This window comes from Chelonia mydas, chromosome 3, assembly GCF_015237465.2.
Source record: "Chelonia mydas isolate rCheMyd1 chromosome 3, rCheMyd1.pri.v2, whole genome shotgun sequence".
Classification (NCBI taxonomy): Eukaryota; Metazoa; Chordata; order Testudines; family Cheloniidae; genus Chelonia; species Chelonia mydas.
This window is the reverse complement of record NC_057851.1, coordinates 87891839-87917447: the sequence shown is the minus strand read 5'-3', so window position 1 is coordinate 87917447 and position 25609 is coordinate 87891839. Positions and strand designations below refer to the sequence as shown.

The 25609-nt window shown below is 40.1% G+C and overlaps 2 protein-coding genes across 3 annotated transcripts in view; one reads left to right on the top strand and one right to left on the bottom strand.

Moving 5' to 3' along the window:
* Positions 1 to 1153, top strand: part of CEP85L (centrosomal protein 85 like) — a 315053-nt gene extending 313900 nt beyond the window's left edge. For both annotated transcript variants that reach the window (XM_043542848.1, XM_043542845.1), the window contains one exon: positions 566 to 1153. In XM_043542848.1, coding sequence (XP_043398783.1) covers positions 566 to 595 — 30 coding nt within the window. In that variant the 3' untranslated portion in view covers positions 596 to 1153. The remainder of the gene's footprint in view (positions 1 to 565) is intronic.
* Positions 912 to 25609, bottom strand: part of SLC35F1 (solute carrier family 35 member F1) — a 384606-nt gene continuing 359908 nt past the window's right edge. The window contains exon 8 of the mRNA XM_037894694.2: positions 912 to 5363. Coding sequence (XP_037750622.1) covers positions 5139 to 5363 — 225 coding nt within the window. The 3' untranslated portion in view covers positions 912 to 5138. The remainder of the gene's footprint in view (positions 5364 to 25609) is intronic.

Sequence of the window (25609 nt, the reverse complement as noted above, 5' to 3'; positions counted from 1 at the left end):
GCCAGAAGGAGAAGAGAGATTTTTAATGTGGTGGATGCAGGGATATGCAGGAGTGGAGGAAAATATATAGCAATTATTAGCACACTCAAACCACACACACTTACCCATTACTTAAAGACACGATAAAATGCACAAATTTACACTTGCTAATCTGGCACTGAATAAAAGCATGCATTAGCCCAGAATCTCTGGCTTTATGATCTGTGGAACTCCATCCATCTGCAATTGGGCTGATGTGAGAAGAGGGTGTGAAATGGCATCAGGTCACCAGTTTCTAGCCATTTGCATTCCCAGCACAGCGGCAGGAGATGGCGGGAATCTGGTGGTGGATTTTCTTACAGGAATGCCATGCAAATAAAACTGGGCAGACACACATCCTGACAAGTATCCTTGAAAGCTTTGAGTGCACACTCTAGGGTTTCTTCTCTTCCTTCTTCCCAGTCTTCTCTGAAGAATCTCCAGTCTTATCTTCCCCCCCTCTGCCTGAGGCTCCCTCCCCCAACCCAGGCTCTTTTCCCCTCTGATATCTAATTTCCTTCACCTTTTTTCCTTCCCCCCATCTCAGGAGCTTTCCTGGAACATGGCTGCAGTATAGAAACTGGAAGCAGAGCACCAAAGAAGGAAGCCAGGAGAGATGGCTGCAGCTGCCTAGCAACAGAAGCACCAGGGGCCCCTGACACAGGAATAATACTGCTCCTAATGAATTCCGGATAGTTATAAGTGATTTCATGAAGATGGCTAAAGTCAGGCTTGTGTAGACATGGCTGTGTAGCAAAGATATGCTGCCTACACTTGAAAATCATCCAGGGATTTTAATTTTAGAGCGCCTCCTGCTAAATATTCATATTTCAAGAAAGTCATGTCAGGTTATTTCACAGGCAAGGAACCAGGCAAAGAAACTAATAACTCTGTTTCATAAAGCATTTATTTTTTATTTGAAAACATTATACAGGCATTACATTGCCACAGCCAGTCCATATAGGAGCATGCAAATATCAAAACAGAGAAAGGTTTGTTCAGCTTAGTGCAGGAGTTTGGGGACGGAGTGTTTTTGTTTGATTGGTTTTGGTTCACATTTCCATTTGCAGTGCCAAAATTAGTGTGCTTAATTATGACATTTAACAATAAAATCCTACCCATGGGGTAAAATTTATATTTGTAGCTAGCTTGGGAATACTAATTTTTTTTTAAAAGAGAAAGAAAACAATACTACACGCTTGTCAAAATGTTAATAGCACAAGTTAGCAATATCTAAACTATACATTGAAACTTTTCCATATGACACAGTGGTGCAAAATTTTCAATTGCTTTGTCTATTGTTGTGTATTTTAAAAGTTTATAGCTGGAAAAAAAGACAAGTTCTGACTCCCAGTGCAGGTCTCCATCCAGTAGCAGAAAATTACATCAGCCTTGCTAAGAACCCCTCACCGCCAATGGGTAGCAGAGCTTCAGTTTGTTCAAGAAAAAGATATACACAGAGCTGGTGAAGTCCTAATTCAACCAGTAGAGTTGCTGCCAGTCGGATAGCTGAACCTTGCTGGTGTCCACTGAGGTCTGGAATTGCAGGAAATTAAACATCTAGAAATAATAGTTTTCCCTGCTGGACCTCAGCTTTCATTCAACAGCGTATTTGTAAAGCTATACTACTCTTTTCCTTTGAGGTCCATCCATTATTGGCAAATTGGAACAATTCAACACATCCTCTTTAGCTGGAGACAAAAAAACAAAATAAAAATAAAAATAAAAAAAATCAACCCCATACTAAATTATCCCAATACCACGAATCTCTTCATGTGCAAGAACACACAGGATGGTTGTTGAGTGCACAGTGCATATGTGAACAGTTGCAATTTATTTCCATACAATTAAGTCATTTAAGATATCCCATAACAATTGTTTCAGATGGCACCTCTTAGCCATCAGTTGATTTCAAACCCTTATATGCATAAACTCCTGGGTCAGTGAGCTGACCTGGATATGCCTTCGATCCAGTTGTTCCTAGTAAGACTTTAATAAACATCTACAAATTATTGTAATAAAAATGAGAGAAGAGAGAGAAAAAGACTAAAAACATTTGGCTTAGAAAATAAATACTAAGAATGAAGTAAACCAAAATAATTATGCAAAATGAAGGAATGTAAACATGAAACAAACATGCACACAAACACTCCCAGTCTTCAGAGGTCTCAAGACTAACATGGGAATAATGCGCAGAGAAAGGTATTTAATTGGTATAAAAGGTAGCAAAAAGACTGGGAGATGACAGGTGCCCACCAATGCTCTTTAGGGTACCTGAGAGAACAATGACAGTTGTAACGAGAACATATTGCAGGGGCTTGAACTGTACAGTGACTACACAAAGCCCATGCACCAGTTAAGCCCTGATTTGAGGACTTCAGTGGTTCCTTGGTCTTGTGCTGGCCCTCTGCACAAGGATGAATTGACGGGTCACCTATGTCCCACTTAAAACCTATTTTGAGGTCTTAACTGGGAATGGAGAGGTCAAACAAACAGAGATGAATGTGAAAAATCTCGGTGTCACCAACTCTTGTAATTTTAGAGTGTGAACCTCACTATATTTGCAGTTTTCAGAGTAACAGCCGTGTTAGTCTGTATTCGCAAAAAGAAAAGGCGTACTTGTGGCACCTTAGAGACTAACCAATTTATTTGAGCATGAGCTTTCGTGAGCTACAGCTCACTTCTCTTAAAGCCCCAGATCCTGGAGTCATATTATATGAAAACCTCAGCTTTTTTTTTCTTCTTCTTTTTAAGGTTTCCAGCCCTTATGGTTGCAGGGGAAAGCCTGAAAACATGACCACTAAAAGCTCCCAACCAGAAGCAAAATAAAAAGAACCCAACTTTTTTTTTAAAAAATCTCATGATTTCTGAACATGTGTGTGTGGGGGGGGGGGGGGGGGGGGTTGACAATATTACAATCCCCTCTTCCCCTCTTTTTCAACTGCAGTGGGATCATAGAAGGCAGCATAATCATGATGAGACGGACTGTGTCTCTCTTCCTCATCAACAGGAAGAACGAGATTAAACAGATAGTCAGTAATTTATTAGCATATTGGCACGTCGCCATTTTTATACTTGTATGCAAACTTCCCTCAGGCTGCTTCAGAGAAGTCCTTTTTATAGCTTTGCAGAACAAGACTATAAGACAATTGTTACTTCAGCAGAAATCCATCCTGCTTGGTTGATTTGCCTGGCCTTTTCCAATCTCAAGAGTGTACAGTTTCTTTTTCTCATAGAAATAGGTGAGTTGTATTTTTTTTTACAGAAAGCCCTACATTTTCATTTAAAACTGACTTCTTCAGAGTAATGTCATTCAACTAAAATACATTTCATATGCCCACCAGCAGAAAATGCAGCAATTTACCACAACCTTGCTGCAAACCCTGTTTTCCAATACAATGAATATATAAAAGCTATTATAATAATATGTCCTACTTCCTTGGCTCCTTCTTTCTGAAGATCTTAAAGCACTTTAAAAAAAATTTAGACCTGTGAGGGAGGTAAAAATACTCCTGTGAGGGAGGTAAAGAATTACTATCCCTGTATATACAGATTAGGAAACTAAGCCACACAGAGGTTAAATGACATGTCTAAGATCACACAAGAGGTCTGTGGCAGATCTGTGAATAAAACTGAGTTCTCTTGAATCTCTATCCTGTCCTTTAAACACAAGACTATCCTTCCTTTCCTTAATTTTAAGAGGAAAATGGACTGATGATGTATGAAGCAATGACTTTTGTCTTTCACTCTGCTCTTAAAAGGGCAAAAAAAATCAAGACAGGTTATAGATTTGCAGTATTCTGCTTCAGATTCCATAGAAGTGTTTTAAATGCTCCACATTTCTGATGAGTTTCCTGCAGCAGAAGTACAGTGGTAGAGCACACCCTTATTTTAGAGGGACTGTCATATTCCCTGGTGAATATCAGAACACTGCTAAATTCTTCTACTTTTGTAGATAAATGAAAAATAATTGGCTATACCTCTCTGGCATGAATACCATCATGCTGCTGCAGTACCACCAGCAGATGGGTCGGTCTTATTCTTAATATTCATGAGTTCACTACATTATCATACTAATATTTATGATTGTGGCACAAGAAGGTTCTGATGAAAAATTTACATATTTCCAGATTAGCATGGTTAGGAAAAGGAAGTCAAAGCCTCCTGTACCACAGGACTGAGAGAACTGGAATAGTAGAAGGCTCCTGAATATGCACTGAGCATTGAAAATAAATGCCCTGGTCTGACTGATATATCATTACCAATGAGAGCTACAATATCTAGGAAAATAGAAAATGAAAATTTGTTACAGATTTAATTTTAAAAGTAAGAAATGTGTTCTGTTTTTGTTTCTGCAGGTTAGACAGAGCTACAGAAATGTAATTCCCGTGTCACCTGGTACAGAACCTCAGCCACCAGGAAATCCTCCATGAAACATAAAAAGGTCAATGCTTCAGTAATTCACTTCTGTAAAATATAGAAAGGCTAAAATGCTCATTTTACACCTATTCCTAGAATAGAGACTGATATTGTAAATTGTCCCTCCCCTGCACTCATAGCAGAGATTACATATAAGGTGGGCTACCAGATAGATAGTACAGCTGAACTCATTAATCCTTTCTCCCAAAAGATCCAGGTGCCACCAAAAATGCATCAGGGTGTAGCTACCAGAAGTATCCCACTTATTTGTGCAAAACAAATACATTTTAAAAAGAGAGAAAATAACAGTGACTGTACAAGTGGACTTGCTGTAAAAATGTGGCTTTTCCACAACTCTGTGTGGCCTTGGCAAAGTATCACACAATAGGTGCAAAAATACCCTTTTGATTTCTGTGTAATTTCAGCTTGCATTTTGAATATCTTCACAGGTAGTTTGATAGTGAGCGATTCACATAGAGCATTCTGTTGAGGCCAGCATAGTACTAAATAAGGGACTGGCACCCCTTCGCAATGTACACCCAGTGACAATTAGTTTCTAACTTTTACAGGCTTTCCCTATTTGCTACCTTGAAGCTCACCTGTGTAACCGTACCCAGTAAATACCTTTCTCTATGTACAATACAGGGATCATGGATATACAAACTCTACTGAAATCATCAGTGGGAGACAAGTGCCTGGGATTAGGCAACTCTGACATGAGGTTCCTCTTCTGTCTCCTGGCTTAGACTGGTATACGTTACTGAAGGTTCCAGCTGTCCGGTTGCTGGCAAGTCTACAACAGGTCCTGAAGGGTTTCGAAACTGCTTGTACACCCGTGGATCCTGGGCTACGTACGTGGAGGTGGAGGAGTACAGCACCAGCCCAACAAGGATAGTAAAGAATGACAGCAGATAAAGTCCTGAAAACTAAACATAAATAAGGGTTAAGTCATTAGAAAGTTGCACTGATTATTTGTGCTCACAAGGGCTAGTGGAAAATTGCAGGCACAGATCCTTGTTTTTATATGCACAGCATAGAGCACTGTTAGTCATTCCTTGTTTCACTGTAGATTTTGAGGAGATACTCTTGCTGGAAGTTTGTTTCCATTACTCATGCCTCCTATTTTATCAAAAATATGAGTGCAATTCTCCTATGGCCCTAGCAATAGGTAAATATGAGACTGTTAACTGGAACTCAGAAGATCTGGGTTTTGTTCTCAGCTCTGACACTTATCAGCTTTATGACTTTGCCCAAGTCACTTCCCCTCTCTGGAGTTCAGTTTCTCCCTCCACAAAACAGGGATAATGCTATTTACCAATATTTGTAAAATGTTTTGAGATCTATGGATGAAAGGTGCAGTTCAAGTCTGAGGTTTTATTGTTTTCAAACCATGTGTCTTTAAAGTATAAGACACACAGTCGGTGCTATATAAATAGCAATGATATCATAAATTTTAAAAAGCATTTAAAAAGTACCCTTAGAAAATATATTTTTAGGTTCTTTTGACATTTACTTCACCATATATTCGTGCCTGGTGGTACATCAGTTTTTATTCACCTGGATGAAAGCCCAAGGTAGTTCACTTGCAGCAATAAATATTTTGTGTGTAAGCTGAATTCAGAAAGCAGATAATAGGGCTGCACATGCTTTAATGTGATTTCAGAAAAGTCAGGGATTATAGCTTTAAGATGCCCTGGGCTGGCTTCAAAAGGTTGGAATGTACACACAGAAGATCAGATGTTTATCCAAAGCTTGAGTCTGCATAATCTGATAGGCAATTTCACAAGACCAGACCTTCTTTTGAGTTTTCTGATATATCCTGCTTCAGGTTGGGCTGGAAATATCACACAAATAGACTTTCTGGCAATATTTCAGCACTTGTCGGTGAGGTAGAGGCAGGAACCCAGAAGTCCATAGGAATTAGAAATAAAGTATTTGATCTTTAGTCCCCTGTAAGGTCACTGTATGCTGCTCGAACAGCACAAAGTGACCTTAAAGCGGCCCTAAAGGGGCAGCTGAGAATTTCCTTAGCAATGGAAGAACGTTTTGATGGTGGAAAGGTGGCATAAACAGCTTTATGTTGTTTGCTTCTCCCACATCAGCAGAAGGAGTGTGAATTATACCGGAGCCGGAGCACAATGTACTCCGCTAATTTCCAGCCAGTGGAATGGTCCCTAGTGGGCCATTCTAATTGGCATAAGTCAGAGCAACCATGTGGCCACTCCAGCTTATCTAGGATCAAAAGAGAAGTAAATGGGGCTTAAAGTCACCTTTACGCTCATCCTAAGCTGTACCAACCATGAACCCAATAAAGGAAGAAAAATTAACTTTCAGAATCTTTAAACAGTACACTTGTAGAAATGGGCAAAGATGTGAGGTGAGGGTTCATGCACACCCCTAATCAACTTCCCTACTGGGAAGCCCCCTCTCACAAAGCAATCAAAAGTGATCTGAATTCAAGACTCACCAGAGGACAAACCGCATGGCGCAACTTGGTAGGTCAAAGGACATAGAACTGATTTTGTATTTAGCAAGAGTTCTAAAAGTGCAAGTGTTCAGCTGTGGTCAGGAATACAAGAATGAATGAAAATGCCAACAGCTAACTACAATCGTGTAACCAATTATGGGCTACCTTCTGAACAAAAGGGAGACACAAATCTGTTCTCTAATCCTAGCTGATTATGGAACTTTGACAGGTGCCAAATGTGTTTCTCTTGGTTCATTTAGATGCAGTGCTAGAAGGCCAGACTGAGTTAAATTATTCACGCAAGAGCTTCAGCAGTTCTGCCCCACTTCTTTATGCTTGTAAGGAAATAATTTTGTCAAATACAAGTTTTCTTTAAAGGTGCTAACTTTTTGCTGTTATTAATTTGCTATCACAGCACTGAGCTACACAGCTTGTGTCCAACATTTCTGCTTGTGGTTAATCCTACTGCATTTGGCATTTTTCAGAAATAGCCCCTTTGAGGGCTTTTGAAAATGCTAGAAGCATAACCCCGATGATAAGTCTGTATCTGCTTTCATTTTCCACAGTGAGAGTGTAACAAATACACTTCAGAAGGGAATGCACCATAATGGGGAAAGTTTAAAGCATGTCAGAAGGACTGTAGATGGAAAGAAGGCAGGGCTCTGCTTTTCGTCAGTCATTAATTGCTTTTTTCCAAGCATGTCACCAGGTCTTCACGTGTCATCTGGCAGTGTGATCTGATGTAATCACCCAGCCAAAAACACAATGCAGAATGCGAGAGCAAATCTGCTGAAAGATTCCTTCCATGAGTCACAAGCTTGCAAGGAGTGGTTGGGCAGAGATCTCCCCCCTGCGGTAATTAAACCCCAAGTCAATCGATCCAATGTCTTTTTCCTCTCTGTTTCATTTTAATTTTCACTCCCTGTGGACACCTCAATTCTCTCCTTTTCTCCTCATACATGAATTCTGGCACCTCTTGGCTGTAGTAGAGGGTCTGCTTTTCAGTGGACCCTTCTGTCTACAAATAAGCCCAAACTAAAACCCCAGGCACAAACTTTCCAATAACCATCCAGACTTCAGGAGTTTTACTTTGGGTTGGCAGTTGAATTTCATTTCTGTTGCTGCAAGCTAAGTCAAGACACCCCTGAGCACCAGAAACTGAAGAAGGTAGGCAGTGGGGAGGACAGACCTGCATGCTCCGAACCCCATATTCTGCAAGGGCCTATAAGTCCCCTACCCACTGCCAAATGCCTGGCTCCTTCACTGAGTTGCCAGGACAATTGCCAGTCACAGGGATAGTGGGGAAAAGCAGCTCAGGGAGCAACAGCATCATACAGCTTCAGCAGCCTTAAAAAAATGGAGCTGAGCACAAAACTGTTTTGGGGTGAGAACCCACACCGAGAACTCATCCCTACACTATGGAAGCTGTGGGGTACAGATATCCAGGAGTAAGCAGGGAGAGACAAAGAGGACGAGGGGAGAGATGACAGAGAGAGAGAAGACAGCCAGGGGTGGAGGCAGGAAAGGAAAGGTAACAAGGGAAAGGGGAGAGAACAGGGAATTTTGAAAATTACATAATATTTACAAAAATAAAGCCTATTTTGACTGCATCCCTCTCCCCACTTTCACATTGTTGTCTGGGGACAGGATGAGGGGAAAAAACTAACAAGATGTGCCTCTCCTTCTCTGGATACTTTGTTTATATGCGGTTATCCTCTCCCCCTGCCCTTTGTCTGCTTTTGTCATTTGAAAATGGTAAGCTCTTCGGGGCCAGGGTTATCTCTGAGGCTATGTTTACACTGCACCACAGCACAGACTATAGGGGTATGAATTGCAGAGCATACCAAGTGTTGCGCACTAACTTCCTCATGAGGACACTGCTGGTGCAAACTAAAAGGTACCTTGTTCAGGTTAACACAGTCTTGTTGAAAGAGGACTATGTTAACATGAACTAGGTACCTTTTAGGTCACACCAGCAGTGCCGACACGGGACAGTTAGCCCTCAAGACTTTGGTGTGCGCTGCAATTCAGAGCCCTGTAGCCCACACTGTGGCAGAGCGTACAAAGCTCTGAATGTCTAGATTACTTAGTGCAATTAGGCGTTACAACAACAAAATATAACGATAATCTTTAACACATTCCTAGTTGGAAACAAGAAGTTACAGGCTGGAGCTGCATTTGTTTCTTTTCTCTCTTTTCTATCATAATCACTTTCTTAGAAGTTTAGTCTCTGGCTCTCTGCAGTGCTAAGGTGGTAAGAGTAGTTAATAGCATTGCTGGAGTTTCAGCCTATTTCATTCAATGGAGGTAAAGCATATATATATAGCAGGCCAGTGAGGGAGAGCAGTCATTGATTATCAGATAGTTTCTCCAGCAGCTTTTGGGTCTCATCCAAAGCCCATTGAAATCAATGGGAATCTTTCCATTGATTTCATGGGCTTTGAAATCAGCACTCTGAAGAGATTAAGACATACTATGTTAACCAAATGAAAATTGACTACAAATGCTATTCACTGTACAGAGTTTGTTAGATTCCCCAAATAAAATTTTTTTGTTTTACTGAAACTTGTATACATTGAAGTGCTCTACTGCTGTATCTGTGTAAGGAATTTTTATCTTGACCCGCAAACCTCATTCCCTTTAGATTCAGTATTAATAGACAGTAAAAGAAACAACTTCAAAAACAGCTGTTCCATAAACTACTCTAAGAAATGGAGTTTGAGTGCATCACTTTGTATTGCTACCCTACATATAACTGAACTACTGGACTGTAAGTTCTCATAGGTTATGTAATTACTCTTTTTGGGTGAACCATTGCTTGAAAAAGATATTGCTCTTCATTTTTCTAACTTATCTCTCTTTTTCTACAGTCAGATATGACTCAGAAGCCCAGCAAAAAATATAAAAATTAGGGCTGTTGATTAATCACAGTTAACTCGCACAATTAACTCAAAAAAAATTAATCACACAGTTAAACAATAGAATACCCATTGAAATTTATTAAATATTTGTGGATGTTTGCTGCATTTTCAAATATATTGATTTCTGTTACAACACAGAATACAAACTGTACAGTGCTCACTTTAGATTATTATTTTTGATTACAAATATTTGCACGGTAAAAATGATAAACAAAAGAAATAGTATTTTTCAAGTCACCTCCAACAAGTACTGTAGTGCAATCTTTTTTATCGTGAAAGTGTAACTTACACATGTAGATTTTTTTTGTTGCATAACTGCACTCAAAAACAACGTAAAACTTTAAAGCCTACAAGTCCACGCAGTCTTACTTCTTGTTCAACCAATCGCTAAGACAAACAAGTTTGTTTAAATTTACAGGAGATACTGTTTCTTATTTACAATGTCATGTGAAAGTGAGAACAGGCGTTTGGATGACACTTTTGTAGCCGCTATTGCAAGGCATTTATGTGCCAGATATGCTAAAAATTCTTATGCCTCTTCATGCTTTGGCCACCATTCCAGATGACATGCTTCCATGCTGATGATCCTCATTCAAAAAAATGTGTTAATTACATTTGTGACTGAACTCCTTGGGGGGAGAATTGTATGTCTCCTGTTCTGTTTTACCCGCATTTCATGTTATAGCAGTCTTGGATGATGACCCAGCACATGTTCGTTTTAAGAACACTTTCACAGCAGATTTGACAAAACACAAAGAAGGTACCAATGTGAGATTTCTAAAAATAGGTACAGCACTCGACCCAAGGTTTAAGAATCTGAAGTGCCATCCAAAAGTTGAGAGGGATGAGGTATGGAGCATGCTATCAGAAATCTTAAAAGAGCAACACTCCCATGCGGAAACTACAGAACATGAACCACCAAAAAAAAAATCAACCTTCTGCTGGTGGCACCTAACTAGGATGATGAAAATGAACATGCGTCAGTCCACTCTGCTTTGGATCATTATCAAGCAGAACCTGTCATCAGCATGGACGCATGTCCTCTGGAATGGTGGTTGAAGAATGTCCATATGAATCTTTAGCGTATCTGGCACGTAAATATCTTGCAACGCCGGCTACAACAGTGCCATGTGAATGCCTGTTTTAACTTTCAGGTGACATTGCAATCCAGAAGCGGGCAGCATTATCTCCTGCAAATTGTAATCAAACTTGTTTGTCTGAGTCATTGGCTGAACAAGAAGTAGGACTGAGTGGACTTGTAGGATCTAAAGTTTTACGTTGTTTTATTTTTGAATGCAGTTATTTTTTGTACATAATTCTACATTTGTAAGTTCAACTTTTATGATAAAGAGATTGCACTACAGTACTTGTATTAGGTGAACTGAAAAATACTATTTCTTTTGTTTTTTACAGTGCAAATATTTGTAATAAAAATAAATATAAAGTGAGCACTTTACACTTTGTATTCTGTGTTGTAATTGAAATCAATTTATTTGAAAATGTAGAATAGATCCAAATATATTTAAATACATGGTATTCTATTATTGTTTAACAGCATGATTAATTGTGCGATTAATCACAATTATTTTTAATCGTGTGATTAATCACAATTAGTTTTTTAAATGATGTGATTAATCACGATTAATTTTTGTAATCGCTTGACAGACCTAATAAAAATACTCTAGACTTGTAGATCTCGCTGAGACCCATTTCCATCCATACTAAACAGGATAAAAATGGAACATTAAAAATGGAATATGGCAAAAAATTCTGTAGTTCTAGTTAGTTAAATATTTATAGGTGGAACCCCCCCAGAACCTTGGCAACTGGACACCTGACAGCAATGAACACAAAATTCACCCAAATTAATATAACCAGTGGCAACATCATCTCATGGAGAGGAAGGATGATCTCCCATAGTTCTTGGATGATCTAAGTCACTTAATCTCTCTGTGCCTCAGTTCCTCATTAATAAAACAGGAACAATAATACTTACCTTCTCCCACCATCTGTCTGCCTTCTCTGTTTGGATTGCAAGGTCTATGGAGCAGGGACTGCCTCTTAATGTGTGTTTGTATAGGATCTAGCACAGTGTGGCCCTGTTCTAAGTTGGGCCCTTTTAGGAGCTATTGTTTATTTAGGAGGTAAATAAACATGAACAACAATTAAGTCAGGGAAGCAACTAAGCCTTGCCCTGCCTTCTGGAACTTCCTAAATCTGGGTTTTAATAGGCAAGAGGGAGCGAGTTAGAAAGGAGGAATCTCTCTACCGAGAACACCCTGCCACTGATCCTGCAATGTTCAAGCAGAAGAACAGCAAATGATCCAGTCATTTGTAACTGCGGTGATGGGCCAGCAAGAGGGAGACAATCCCCCAGATAGTTAGCTCTTTAATCAAATTATTTGTTTTAAGCAGGTGCCTCACAACTGGCATTCTGCCCTTCCACAGGGAAGCATTAGCAATCTCTGTCTATAATGAGCTCAAAACTTCTCTGCTGTCCTTGACCAGTGCAAAGATCTATCTCAGTGGTGGTGGACCACAATTTCCCTTGAACAGTGGTTCTCATCTCATTTTTCATACTGCCCCCCCCTTCCAAATGTGAGAAGAACCAGGGGGGCAGGACCCCTAGGCTGAGAACACTTGCCTTAGTTGACCTAAGACCACACTTAACAAAAAACAGAATGAAACTCAGCAACAGAAGGTCGTATATTTATAATCTCCAGCCCTGATACTGAATCCACAGCACTGGCCAAATCAGTCAGGAGAAGCTAGCTGTTTTTCAGTGCAGTAGATGGAAATTTCCTTACAGTGAGAAAAGGAACTCTGAAACAGAGCTAAAGCCAGCTGGAATCACCACGCTGCCTATTTTTGCTAGGGGGACCTTTGCTGATACTATGGCAGATAAATGATGGAGGATTAAAATGAACTTCTCTGTGTATTCTCATAGATAGGTCAGAACCCTCCATGGGGTTAATGGTAATTACATGGATGAGGGTAGCACCTAGAGATCTCAACCAAGCCAGGCTCCATCCATTATGCTGGGAGCTACATATACACACACGAAAAAGAGACAGTTCCTGTCCTGAACAATTGATTTCCAGCCTGAATTGGAGCTGTAAATGCTGTAATGTAGTCAGGCTGAATGAATGCTTCATGTTGCTCAGTATTGACCACTTCTACCAATTAATGAGCAGTGCTGGTGGGTTTCTAAGGACTCTCATCCAGACTTCTTTAATCTGAAAAAGGATGACAGGCACAGCATGGGCCTTCATGACATAAAGACATGGAAACATAGAAATATCCTGCTGGATCTGATAAGGATGCAGAGATCTCTTCTATAGAGAAAGAAACTAAATACCACTGTTATAGTTACCTTCCTACTCTCATCATCATAATGAACATTTATGACATTCCCCAAAACATGTGAACTAGTCAGCACTAAATCAGTCTATACATCACAGCCTGACAGCTGCGCTTGACAGCAGTTAGTAGAGGATCTATCTAAATCTCAGCCTAATCCAAGCCCTCAGTGTAGATTACTTGATGTTACTGAAATTTGCAAAATATTAGAAAGCCATAAAGATTACTTCTCCTCACCTTATTCAGTACCTGCAGTGAAAATAAAAACTATACAACTAACACTTTTAAATTTTTGATTTATAAAAAGTGTATTTTATGTGCTTGTCACACTGAAGATAATCATACAAAACAAGGCCTAGATAACATGTATGACATGACATGCTCGGAATATGCAGCAAACCTACTGATTTTGAGTGGCTGGATGTTTCTGCTATATATCCTAGGGATGTTCCATAGGGAATTGATGCCAGAATACATTCACCCAGTCACGGTTAGTGGAAAAGATAACATCATATGATTTAGCTGCATGACCAGGGGTTCTAGGCAATAGTTCTGATGTGTGGTTACTATAGGCTCCTGCCAGGACACTGGTGAAGCACTATGATCTCTAGTTATGGGTGGAAATGAAAGTTCCTAAAAACTCTGTGAAAGTCTGTTCTTGCAATATATCTTTCCCATCTGGATCCATGAAACTAGACATTTTGTGGAAAAGCCTGATAGTGCAAGTTTTCCAAATTAACTGAGGTTTGGATAAAAGCATCTGAAGTTCTGGGTGCTTATCCAGAATGAACCTCTAAACCTTTCAAAGTTTGTTCTTATCCCCACTTGATATCCTTGTGCCTCAAAACAGTGTTTCTAAACCCTTTTGATACTAGGGGTCAGCTTGCAAACTTCCTAAACTGTGTCAGGGAGATCTCAGGGACTGGCGCTGGTCCATACAGATCAGTCACTGAGGAACACTGCCTCAAAATAATCCAGTTGAGAAACTGGGTGCAAAGGCGGGTTCTTGCCGAGGAGCAAATAGTGCTTTGGATTTCATCTTTCCTGAATAACTACAAAAAAAGTAGATGAAAATAAAAGGAAAAACTATTAAAAGGAGGAAAATACATTTCTGGGTCTGACGAGAACAAGTCATTCTGCATATATCATGAAGTTAGAAGGGAAATCAGAACAAAAGGAAATAAAAGTGTGTTTGCAGTGCAGCTAAGGGAATTTCTGCTCCAAGAGGGAATTTGCAGACAAGTGCTTCTGCCTGTTACTGCTGAACAGAGCCACATTGTTGCTGGCACTGGGGCAAAAAAATAGCGTAAATGACAAAGACAGACAGATGTGCTTCTGCAGAAAAGCCCACACAAACAAAGAAACTCAGTGATTTGCTAATTTTGGTTTTGCACTAAACCATCATGATAATGATCATCACCATTATTTTTTATGGTTATGAAAATGCAAATTCTCTTTTATCCAGCCCATTGAACTGGAAATAACCTGCAAGAGCAGTGCAGATTTTTCCGATGGGGTTCTCCAATTACAATTTCATTTCATAAGAATAGCGGCAGTCTAAGCCTCTTAGGGACTGATATGAAACATCAGACTACCAGCTGATGGCAACCTAACTGTGTTTCTTAAGTCTTGAGATGAGAAAATGTCTATTAGATGACTAGCTGAAGTCAGAAAACTTGGAGATATTATCTGCCTCATATTAAATGATAAGCATCTGAAATGTAAGAACTGCTACCTTTTTTCCTCTCCAGTTGGGAAACGGTGGAGAAGCAAATCATTTCAACAAGAATTAACAATCAAACCAGGCCAATTAATCCATGAAATGTTAACCCTTTTAAAGGAGTAACCTCCTGAGAACATGCTGATGAAGAGCAACAAAATCTACACAAAGCCTTTCAGTGGAGCACAGTTCATGTCATTCCATATTCCTCTTTACATGCTTGATGCTGTCAGGACAGTCAGTCCCCAGCGGTGCTTTATTCTAATCAGCAATCCTGTGTAGTTTGGTGAGGCCCTCTGTTTTCAAAACTAACTCATTTTGCAGCATAATCTGCACAGCCGATCAAATCAGAGGCCAATGAGTTCCCCCTTGGGTAATTTCACACATGAGTACATTAACTGACTGAGCTAACAGAACTAAAAACAAATTTCTCTCATTATCTTTATATGGCAGACAGACATTTCCACTTGGGTTGATGAAATGATCGAGAGTCTGAGCTTGTTTGTGCGCTGCTTTCTATTTTCATCTCAAATACAGCAAATGAACTGCACTATGACAAAATCCAGAAGTTGCATGGAATGAGTTTTCTCTGTGGGATGCAAGTCTAGTCAGTAAGAATACCTGTTACAGCTGAAGGTTCAGATATCTGGAGGTTTTACATAAATGGCCTAATGACCTAATTTGCATATCCGAGAATTATGCATTATCTTATTTACATGAATGACAGCAAATGTCCTAATTAACAGCATTTAAGCCTGACAAGGCTGCAGCTTGGAATGAGCTCTAGGAACATAGCAGTTCCTGTCTTTCTCTGGCATCTCCCTGGGTTCGTGTTCAGCTCCTTCAGGCTCTGCCCCTGTCTGTCCCTTGCACTGGACTGGATGGAGGGCTGTGGTTGCGTGGCTATCCCCCAGTGCTGGCTGCTGCCGTCCTGGCCTTGGAGGAGGATCTGGCTGCTTCCTGTCATTGGCTAAGGTTGCTCTGGCTGGGCTTCTGGTCCCTAGCTGCCCCTTGGCAGGGGAAAATTTTTTCTGTCCCTGCCTGCTGTTCCCTAATTTGGGAGGTGGGAAGCTATGGCCATGGCCCTGAGCTGTGGTGGGCTCTGGCTCCTAATTTCTGGTAACTGGTCAGGCTAGGAACACCATCTCTGTCCATCCCGGCTAACAGCCATTGATGGACCTATCCTCCACGAACTTATCTAGTTTTTTTTGAACGCTGTTATAGTCTCTGGCAAGGAGTCTCTGACTGTGCGTTGTGTGAAGAAATACTTCATTTGTTTTAAATCTGCTGCCTATTAATTTCATTTTGTGACCTCTAGTTCTTATATTATGAGAAGGAGTAAATAACACTTCCTTATTTACTGTCTCCACACCAGTCGTGATTTTATAGACCTCTATCATATCCCCACTTAGTCGTCTCTTTTCCAAGCTGAAAAGTCCCAGTCTTATTAATCTCCCTCGTATGGCAGCTGTTCCATACCCCTAATCATTAGTGTTGCCCTTTTCTGAAGCTTTTACAGTATATCTTTTTTGAGATGGGGCGACCACATCTGCATTCAAGCTGTGGGCATCCCATGAATTTAATAAGGCAATATGTGGGCATACCATGGACTTATATAAAGGCAGTATGATATTTTCTGTCTTATCTATCCCTTTCTTAATGATTCCCAACATTCTGTTCACCTTTTTGACTGCCACTGCACATTGAGTGGATTCATAGATTCATAGATTCATAGATATTTAGGTCAGAAGGGACCATTATGATCATCTAGTCTGACCTCCTGCACAACGCAGGCCACAGAATTTCACCCACCACTCCTACAAAAAAAAAACCTCACACCTATATCTGTGCTATTGAAGTCCTCAAATTGTAGTTTAAAGACCTCAAGGAGCAGAGAATCCTCCAGCAAGTGACCCGTGCCCCATGCTACAGAGGAAGGCGAAAAACCTCCAGGGCCTCTTCCAATCTGCCCTGGAGGAAAATTCCTTCCCGACCCCAAATATGGCGATGTTTTCAGAGAACTATCCACAATGACTCCAAGATCTTTTCCTTGAGTGGAAACAGCTAATTCAGACCCCACCATTTTATATGTATTTAAAATGAACTAAGTTCTAGGCTGTGTCACGATAAAGAATCATCCCAGTTGAGGCTTTATAGGTCCTCCTATGTCCTCTGTGACTTTAATCATTGATATCCTGCCCAAACCATAGAGATACAGCCGGGATCGTGCCCTCAACTCTGCAAGTCAGATTTCAGATTTCACAGATGATGTCATTACAAAGATCCTACTGTGCAGGTTCCTTCCCAAATACTTACCTCCTAGGACTGTGTGTTTATGTGAGAGAGCTCCACTCTCATCCTATCTTCTTTTCTTTTCTTCTTCCTTTCCTGGGAGTTGAGTAGGCGATAAGGTTAAGAAGACAACTTTCTCTCCTCTGCTCCCTTCTTCCAGCACATCACAGGAATTGTGAGAAATGAGTCTGTGTTTAGTACATCTGAGGTGGCCACCACACTGTCTAATTCAAATACATCAGGCAGAAGGCGCCTGAAAACAATGTATTTACTCACACTCTCTATAGGGTTGTTTGCACAGGAGAGGGTTTTTTTCTGTAAAACCTAAGATATGATTTTAAACTGGTATAGCTAAGCCAGCATGATTCCCTGAGAGGACACTCTTACTTCAGTATATGAGGACCCCTTTCTGGTATAGCTTGTGTTGCTTGGGAAGGGTTTTAAGATTAACTGGAAAAAGCCACAGAGGGAAGATGTGTATATATACACACATCTGTATAACAAAAACTGGTAAAACTTTTCCCATGTAGACAAGGCCTAAGACCAGGCAGAGTGCTCTGAATGGTTCACAACCATTAGATACAACAGGGAAAGCTCTTGTAAAGTTTTTTTCATTTCTTAGAGGCAGAGCAAGTGGAGTGCTGATCCATGGGACTATGTGGTGGGGAAGCAGAACTCTCAGAATCAGAATAAAAGCAAGAGGATCACCCGAATGAACTCCAAAGATCTTAGTTTGAAAACAACTTACTGTGTAGCTAGAAGATGATTTTACTGTAATACATCAAGATACCTATAGGTGTGCAAACTCTTTTACATTGATAAGAATGGGAAAGAAACTTGCATATGTAACCCATGCTTCTGTCACTGTCCCTTTTAAACAGCAGTAGTCAGATGATATTTATTTTTGCCAGAAGAGTGGAGCAACTGTCCATGGACTCCAGCTAATCTGGGACTAGCAGGTAATCAAAGGAAAATGTTCAGGAGCCCTTGCAGCATGCTCAGTAGGGTATCTCGAAGGGTGGAGGCCATTTCCACTCCCAAGAGTAAAGTAAAAAAGGCACCCAACTATTCAGTTGTTTCAACCAGACCCAGAGCGAGATAGCCATATCAGAGGGGAGGTGAAGATCTCTGTCCTGAGGGCTGATGCTTACAGGGCTGTTTCACTAACTGCAGCAAGAAGATAACCATAAGGAGAAGGATACCAGCCAAGTCAAAGAAATGGATGCTTGCTGCCTGTTCAGCTCAGGATGGTGCAGGGACAGTAATACCAAATCAGGGGTGCATGTTTTAAATGCGTAGGATTTGTGGCCGGTGTACGTTTTGGTACTGAAGAAATCTATATGTTTGATACTTTTTGTTATTTCCATAGTATTTGCTGTATTAATGTAATAATAAGATTGCATTTAGATTCATGAGGAGTCCTAGTTAACCCTCAAAACTGACTTCTTATAAATTTGAAGATTTTTTTTAAGTTTGAGTAACGCTACTACATGCATTATGGTGTTTTTGTTCCAAACCGGAGCAACTCAGGGTATGGGCATCCATGACTGTTCAAATCTGCAATTTTTTCTTATGTGTTATTATCCACAGGTAGAAGTTCTGCTGTCAGAACAGACTGAACCAGCTCATTATTCCTACAGTAAAATGGAATTATAGTAACCACGTGTTTATTCAAAGGTTAGTTGGTTACACATAAGCTCCAGGTACCTATAGTACTGACCTTCTGAGACAAAGCCCACTAAACCAAATTAGCACACAAAGAAAATCAAACAAAATAGATATTTAAATGCTCATAATACTATGGGAATAAGCACCATAGAAATGCTTCTGAATAACATATACTCCCCTCCCGTACCAATTAATTTTTTAATATTTTCCAGTGATTCATTTTATCAGCTGTCAGTTATCATGAGCGCTTTTTGTTTGTGTGCCTAAGAATTTAATAATGCACCAGCTGCCTGCAGTAATCAATTCTATATAGCTGTATTTGAGGCTAATGGTGTTCAAAAGCAAGGTTACTGCAATTGATTCTTCTTGGGGCCTTTGTTTATACGTTTTCTGCTGAGTGTTACAATACGTGCATCGAGCATGGCTTCATTAGAATGGCATTCTTTATCTCAGTTGTACAACTGGAGAATATTCCCACACTGACACAAAGAACCTGCAGCTGCAATTCATTACCTTCAGTGTAAGTTACTGTAAATCACCTGGGGTAGGGGGATGGGGGGAGGGAGGGAATACGATGCCATGTTTTCTCATTAGGATTCTAAGAGTTTGGTGTGTTTGCTCCTGAGGACATGACTGAAAATGTCAGACCCTCCCAAAGCCTTGAACTGAGTCAACTCAAACATATTCTGCCACTCTTGCTTGTTCCCTCTTCTTTTCTTGCCCTGCATCTGAATCTTTTCCGCACCATCAAATCTCTCTTAGGGCACAAACGAGGTTCTGCCACCCCTATCATAGGCTACTCTTTGGTGTCATTATGTTGTTGAGTCCCATAAATCCCCCCTCTCTGAATACTGTTTGACAGAGGAATTCTTTCAGTTAGCCCTGTTTGTGTGTTCCTCAAGCTGCCCGATGAAATGCCTGCCGGGGCAAATGCTCTGGCTTCATTCTTAATGCACGTCCCAGATAGTTCCATCTTCTATTCTGGATAACTTTAGTGATCCAGGGTGTTGAATTCTCTGATGAATCCCAGCATTTTTGACAAATTCCATAAAATACTGAATATTTTCCTAAGGCATTTGCTTTCAAAGGCATTTAGACATCCGTCTATACCCTTTGTGGATTTCCAACTTTATCATCCATATAAAAAGGCTGAAAAAACATTTGAATTGAAGATTCACAGTTTGGTCTTTAAGTGACAGATTTTTTGATGACCAGATCTTGTTGGTCAGCTGCCTCTTGGCCAATTTGTGACATTATTTCCTTCTGGATAGTTCCACTGGCTTGCATGTGAATACCAAGGGGTGAGAATTGACCTACCTTTCATATCCCTTTGCCTTCTAATGTACTGTTAAATCATGCAATGTTTTTGTTGTATCTGTCTACACTTTTTCTCATGAAGTCAATGGCAATGCCAAACAGGAGAAGTGAGAGACTTCATCTTTGTTTGTCACCAGTGTCTATGTAAAACCATTCTCATGAATTGCTGTGTGAAATTTAGTTGACTTGCTTTCCAGAAATTCATGCAAATCTTTTTCTTTGATTCTATTTGCATGTATTTGCATTAGCCCAACCCCTAAAATTTCACAAATAAATCTGAAAACAAACTGAAATTGAGCAAAAAGGTCTACTAAGCTTTGCCTGGTTTTGGGTGGAAACTGCTGAATTTCAAATGGCTTCCATCCAAAAACTGGCCCATCTATACTGGAAATTCAGCTCATGTTCACTGACACTTTTACACACCCCACCCAATTCCATCTGCAAGAATTAATTACTCTGAATAGGTCAAGATCCATAGAGGTGGGATGGATCAAGAAAATGCAGATGGATAGAAAAGCAGCATGACCATGAAAAGGTCAGTATGGGCAGGCTGAGCCCAGGGGACTGAGCCCAGGACCTGGCCAGACCAGGCGAGGGTACCGAGATGGGCCCTGCTGGTCTGGTTAAAGATTGAACGTAGGGAGGACTGCTGAAAGGAGACCAGCTGAGGGTACCAAGGTGGGCCCCAGTTGGGGTGTTGAAGAAGGTATTGCTTCTGGGAAGAGGCCTTAGGGCTACGGCCCCATACCAAGGCCAGGAAAAGACTGTATACCCCAGAAGGTGGGGAACAGCATATGTGGCTTGGCTGGAGGGCTGAGTCGCTGAAGACCCACCAAGAGAACCATCAACTGGTGGGTGCCCACAAGAGACAGGTGCCACCCCACTGAAAGAACTAAAATCAAAAACAGGCTCACACCCAACCAACCAAAAGGGGGCTGTCCAGGAAAGGTGGGTGCCACCCTGAAAAAAGACTGTGATTGCAGGCATATCAGTCAGAGAAAGGGGGTGCCCATGAGAGGTGAGTGCCGACCCCATTACAAGGACAAACTATGAAGTAGGCAATGTCAGTCCTTTTTCCATTCTCCAGGAAATACTGCAACAGATGAGCTGCATTTTGAAAACTGAAGTGAAGAGTCAAGTAGAAAGTGGAGGAGAGCAGCTCATAGTTTCTACTGAATGTGAAAGTGCAGCTATTAGCTGGCATCATAGAATCACAGGACTGGAAGGGACCTCGAGAGGTCATTTACTCCAGTCTCGTGGCAGGACTAAGTATTATCTAGACCATGCCTGACAGGTGTTGTCGAACGTGCTCTTAAAAAGGAGGATTTGCTGCAGGGATTGGTTATCCCTGAAGAACGTCTAGATTTCCCCTTGGAAATCTGTCTGGGTGTTAATACAGCTTGGATTCTTGGGTTTCTGAGTCTTCTGTGAAGCTGAAAGGGACATAGCCACACGGTGCTAGGGGAGAAATGGGCAGTGGATCTGTGTGGAGGTTCAGTCAGCCTTGCTGATAGCTTCTATTTCAGTGGAGTTGAGGAGTCCTTTCTTGGAGGATCCTCAAGTCTGCAGGGTGAGGAGCTTTACTCTTTCCCACCTCCACACCTCACCAATCCCTTCTGCTTTAGGTGATAGTTTACAGCTAAATCTGTAAGATCAACCTCTTGGAGTTTTGCTTCAGTTCTGTCCCATTTCTCCAGGCTTCTTTCTAGGATTAGGTAATCAAATGCACAGTCAAATAGAAGTAAGGTAAGTAAGCAAGGTAAGAAGTAAGGTAACCTAACTGTGAGAACCTGTTTTATGTAGAGAAAAAAATATTGACTAAGATCCTGGGGTTCATCTTTGTATCTTTTAAATAAATACCATAAGACCAATAGGTTCTATTAGGACACTTGCAACCTTGGTTCAAAATTTCATCTGGAAATCAGTACCTCTTGGACTAAAAGGACACGATTTTGGCAATGTACCTTCCTTCCCAGAAGATAATTGTTTTGAGAATGTAAATCTTTCAGCTCAAGTAAATCTGAGCAAACAATTGGACAATGGACAACACAGCTAATTTAGATTTTTTTCCTCTTCCCAAATTGTCCATGAACAGACTGATTTTACACATTTGTTTGCTACTTGTACCTCTTCAATTCATTTTCATTGCAAATATTCTTTTGAAGTAGTCAGTATCTGCAATGTGATATTTGAGATGTCTGACTGGTCAGATAAGTCACATGCTATTGCTTCTTTACCCTGACTGGATAGATTCACCTTCAAACTATTTCTGCTTCAACCTAAAATTAATGTTGTTTCACCGCAAATTTCATTTTTGATTAAATGAATTTCAGTTAATTCAAAATTCCTGTGAATATCTGTATGAACAAAACTGCACTTGAACAAATGATCATGAAAAGTGTTTATTTTAAAAGGAGTGCAAATGTATTTAAGTTGAACTATTTACTATTCTCCCATCTTTCAGATCATCCACAGTCTTGCTTAAAAATTAAGATTACTAAATTACACAAGTTGGACTCACCAAATAGCACTTCAGCATCTCTGATGCTATTATATTCTCTACAGTACCCTTTTGGGATAAACATAGTTAAAGAATTCCTTCTGGTGATAGGGATATGCAGTTCAACACAGACACACACACACACTACTTCAACAAGGCAGTAATACCTCTGCAGGGTGTAGGTCCGGGGTGTAATAAGGTTTTGTGTCCATTTTTAACATACTAGAGAAGCAGCATCTTTCTCTCTTTCAGAGGACAGCAGGTTAAAAAAAGCTACTCTGGCCAATGATCTACTGATGCTCAAAAAGAAAAGGAGGACTTGTGGCACCTTAGAGACTAACCAATGTATTTGAGCATGAGCTTTCGTGAGCTACAGCTCACTTCATCGGATGCATACTGTGGAAATTGTAGAATATCATTTCCACAGTATGCATCCGATGAAGTGAGCTGTAGCTCACGAAAGCTCATGCTCAAATAAATTGGTTAGTCTCTAAGGTGCCACAAGTACTCCTTTTCTTTTTGCGAATACAGACTAACACGGCTGTTACTCTGAAACCTGATGCTCAAAAGTAAGGCCCATAGTAGAGACATCACTACAATTTGATATACAATTTTGGAGTATTAAAGTACAGAACACTGCTGTCATCCTTAGTCTTTATCAATCGTATACTCAATCTAGAATAATAAGAGGTCTAAATCATGGAGTCAACATACCATTAATCTTGTATCAGAAAAAAGGCAGATGTAGCACCCTGACCAGGAAGTAGATGCAATCAAAGGCTTGGTGTTGTGTTACACTAATTGTGAACAGTCTTTTTAAAACTAAAATCCAAAAATCCAAATTGAAACAATTCATTAAAACATTATTTTAGCCTATGGCAATTGATGTTTATGAAGTAACAGCATCTGAAAAAGTGATTTATTGGAACTGAAACCTCCATATTACCTTCTGCGTTAACAGTTGCAGCCTATTATGCAATGCATTTTGATGGCCAGAAAATGGCAGTTATAAATTATTTCACAATTCATTGGTTTATGATTTATGAATAATACATTTAAATACAAGATAGCATGCAAAAGAAGGAGCAGTCCCTTGATAATGCAAGTTTCTCAGAGAACTAGCATCTCAGTGCAAAGTTGCGAACAATCTACGGTCAGACTATGAAATGTCTTGTTAGGGAGCATGTTATTTTCCATTTTGCGCCCTCCCCTGAAGTTCACCTTAGAATTTTATACTATGAGTTAGTGCTCTATAGAGTCATACTAGAGGATAACCTGGTATGGTACTACCAAAACTAGCTCCTGTGTCCTTCCAATGAAGAGAGACCAAAGAATGACCAGGGGCTCTCATTCAACTAAAAACACCTCTAACTCTTTTGAATTGCAGCCCAGTTTTTCAAATTTGATTTTTCTCTAGAATTGGTCTCTAATTGACTAAAAAAATTTTCAGGCATTGATTTGGAACTCTGTCTGCTCAGATGGAAGGCACCCTAACAGCACAATTTCACCGTGTTGCTTAATAGTAACTGCATTATTGAGGGAGAGTTACAGTAAGTGGAATTTCATAGTTTGTAAGAGAAAGTAAAAGTAATATAAACTATCAGGCTGCTATATATCGTCAATAGCTTGAATCACTAATAATGGTATTTGTCATTAGCATAATTATTATGAAATATTTGTAGTGGTAGTGCCCAGAGGCCCTTATCAGGATAGGGGCCCCATTGTTTTAGATTCTGTTCAAGCTCATAGATAGACATAGTCCCTAGCTCAAAGAGCTTGTAGTATAAACTTATCCATAGAGAAAATATCCTGAAATACAGGTTCTTGACATTTGAAAAATTGGTGGATAACTGTAAACAAATGTTTGGAGTTATAATAATTTGGCTGCGATAGAAATGGAATTGTGAAAGCTTGCCTGTTCTCAGTAGTAACATCTGACCCACACACCTGTATTCATTTATAATCCCATTTCTTGTCTCTGCTGGCCCTTATCCCTTGCACTATCTGCTTAGCCTTCCCTGACTCCCACTCAGCCTAGAATAATGGACCAGAGGCAGAGCACCTGTCAGATCTTGAAATTTAGTGCTCAATCCATTGGCAACTGAAAGGAAAGAAAAATCTCCCATTGACTTAAATCAGCCTTGGTCCAGGCCCTTAGTGCGGCAGAGGAGAAAGCAACTTGTCAATTGGTTCAAACCTTTTCTCCTACTCTGGTTTACAAAAAAAAAAAAAAAAACCCACCCCAAAAAGCAACACCTTTTTCTGAAGCTGTTTGGTCACTCTCCGATGTTTAGGACATTCTTTCAAATGATCAATTTGACTGACTATTGCTAGGGGAAAAAATAGACAATATAACCATCTTTTGTGAACAGAAGAAAAAAGGGTGTTTGAACTCTTTGTTGTAAAGTACTTTGAGGTTTCTTATTGAAAAAGTGAAGGCTGAAGAATTCCAGTGTTTTTAACCATGCTAGCGCCTAACTGCTTCATTTATATTCTTCATATGTTAAAATGGAGCATATATGGGGGGTCATAAGGCAGCCTTCTCTATAGTCCTTAAGTTACCAAGTACTTTTAGATTTCCTTCTCAAGTATCAGATTTTACCAATTTAGGATGTGACCCCAAAGTCCATTGAAGTCGACTGAAAGACTCTTATTGACTTCATGGGCCTTGGCTCAGACATTTAGAGACTTTTTTTTTAACTGAAGCTCCTAATTCTTTTGTTGCAATTCTAGGGGGTTTTGGGGGTTTTTTTTTTAAAATAGCTTCTTACTCGGGGCCAGATTGCTCAGTTAAGCCAATGTATATCCAGAGCTCATTGGGGTTACTTTGGATTGACACTGGCATAAATGAGATCAGAATCTAGCACTCTGTTTGTACTTTTTTATCATGTTAGAAAAATAGCTTTTTATTGTTTTATTTAGGTTCC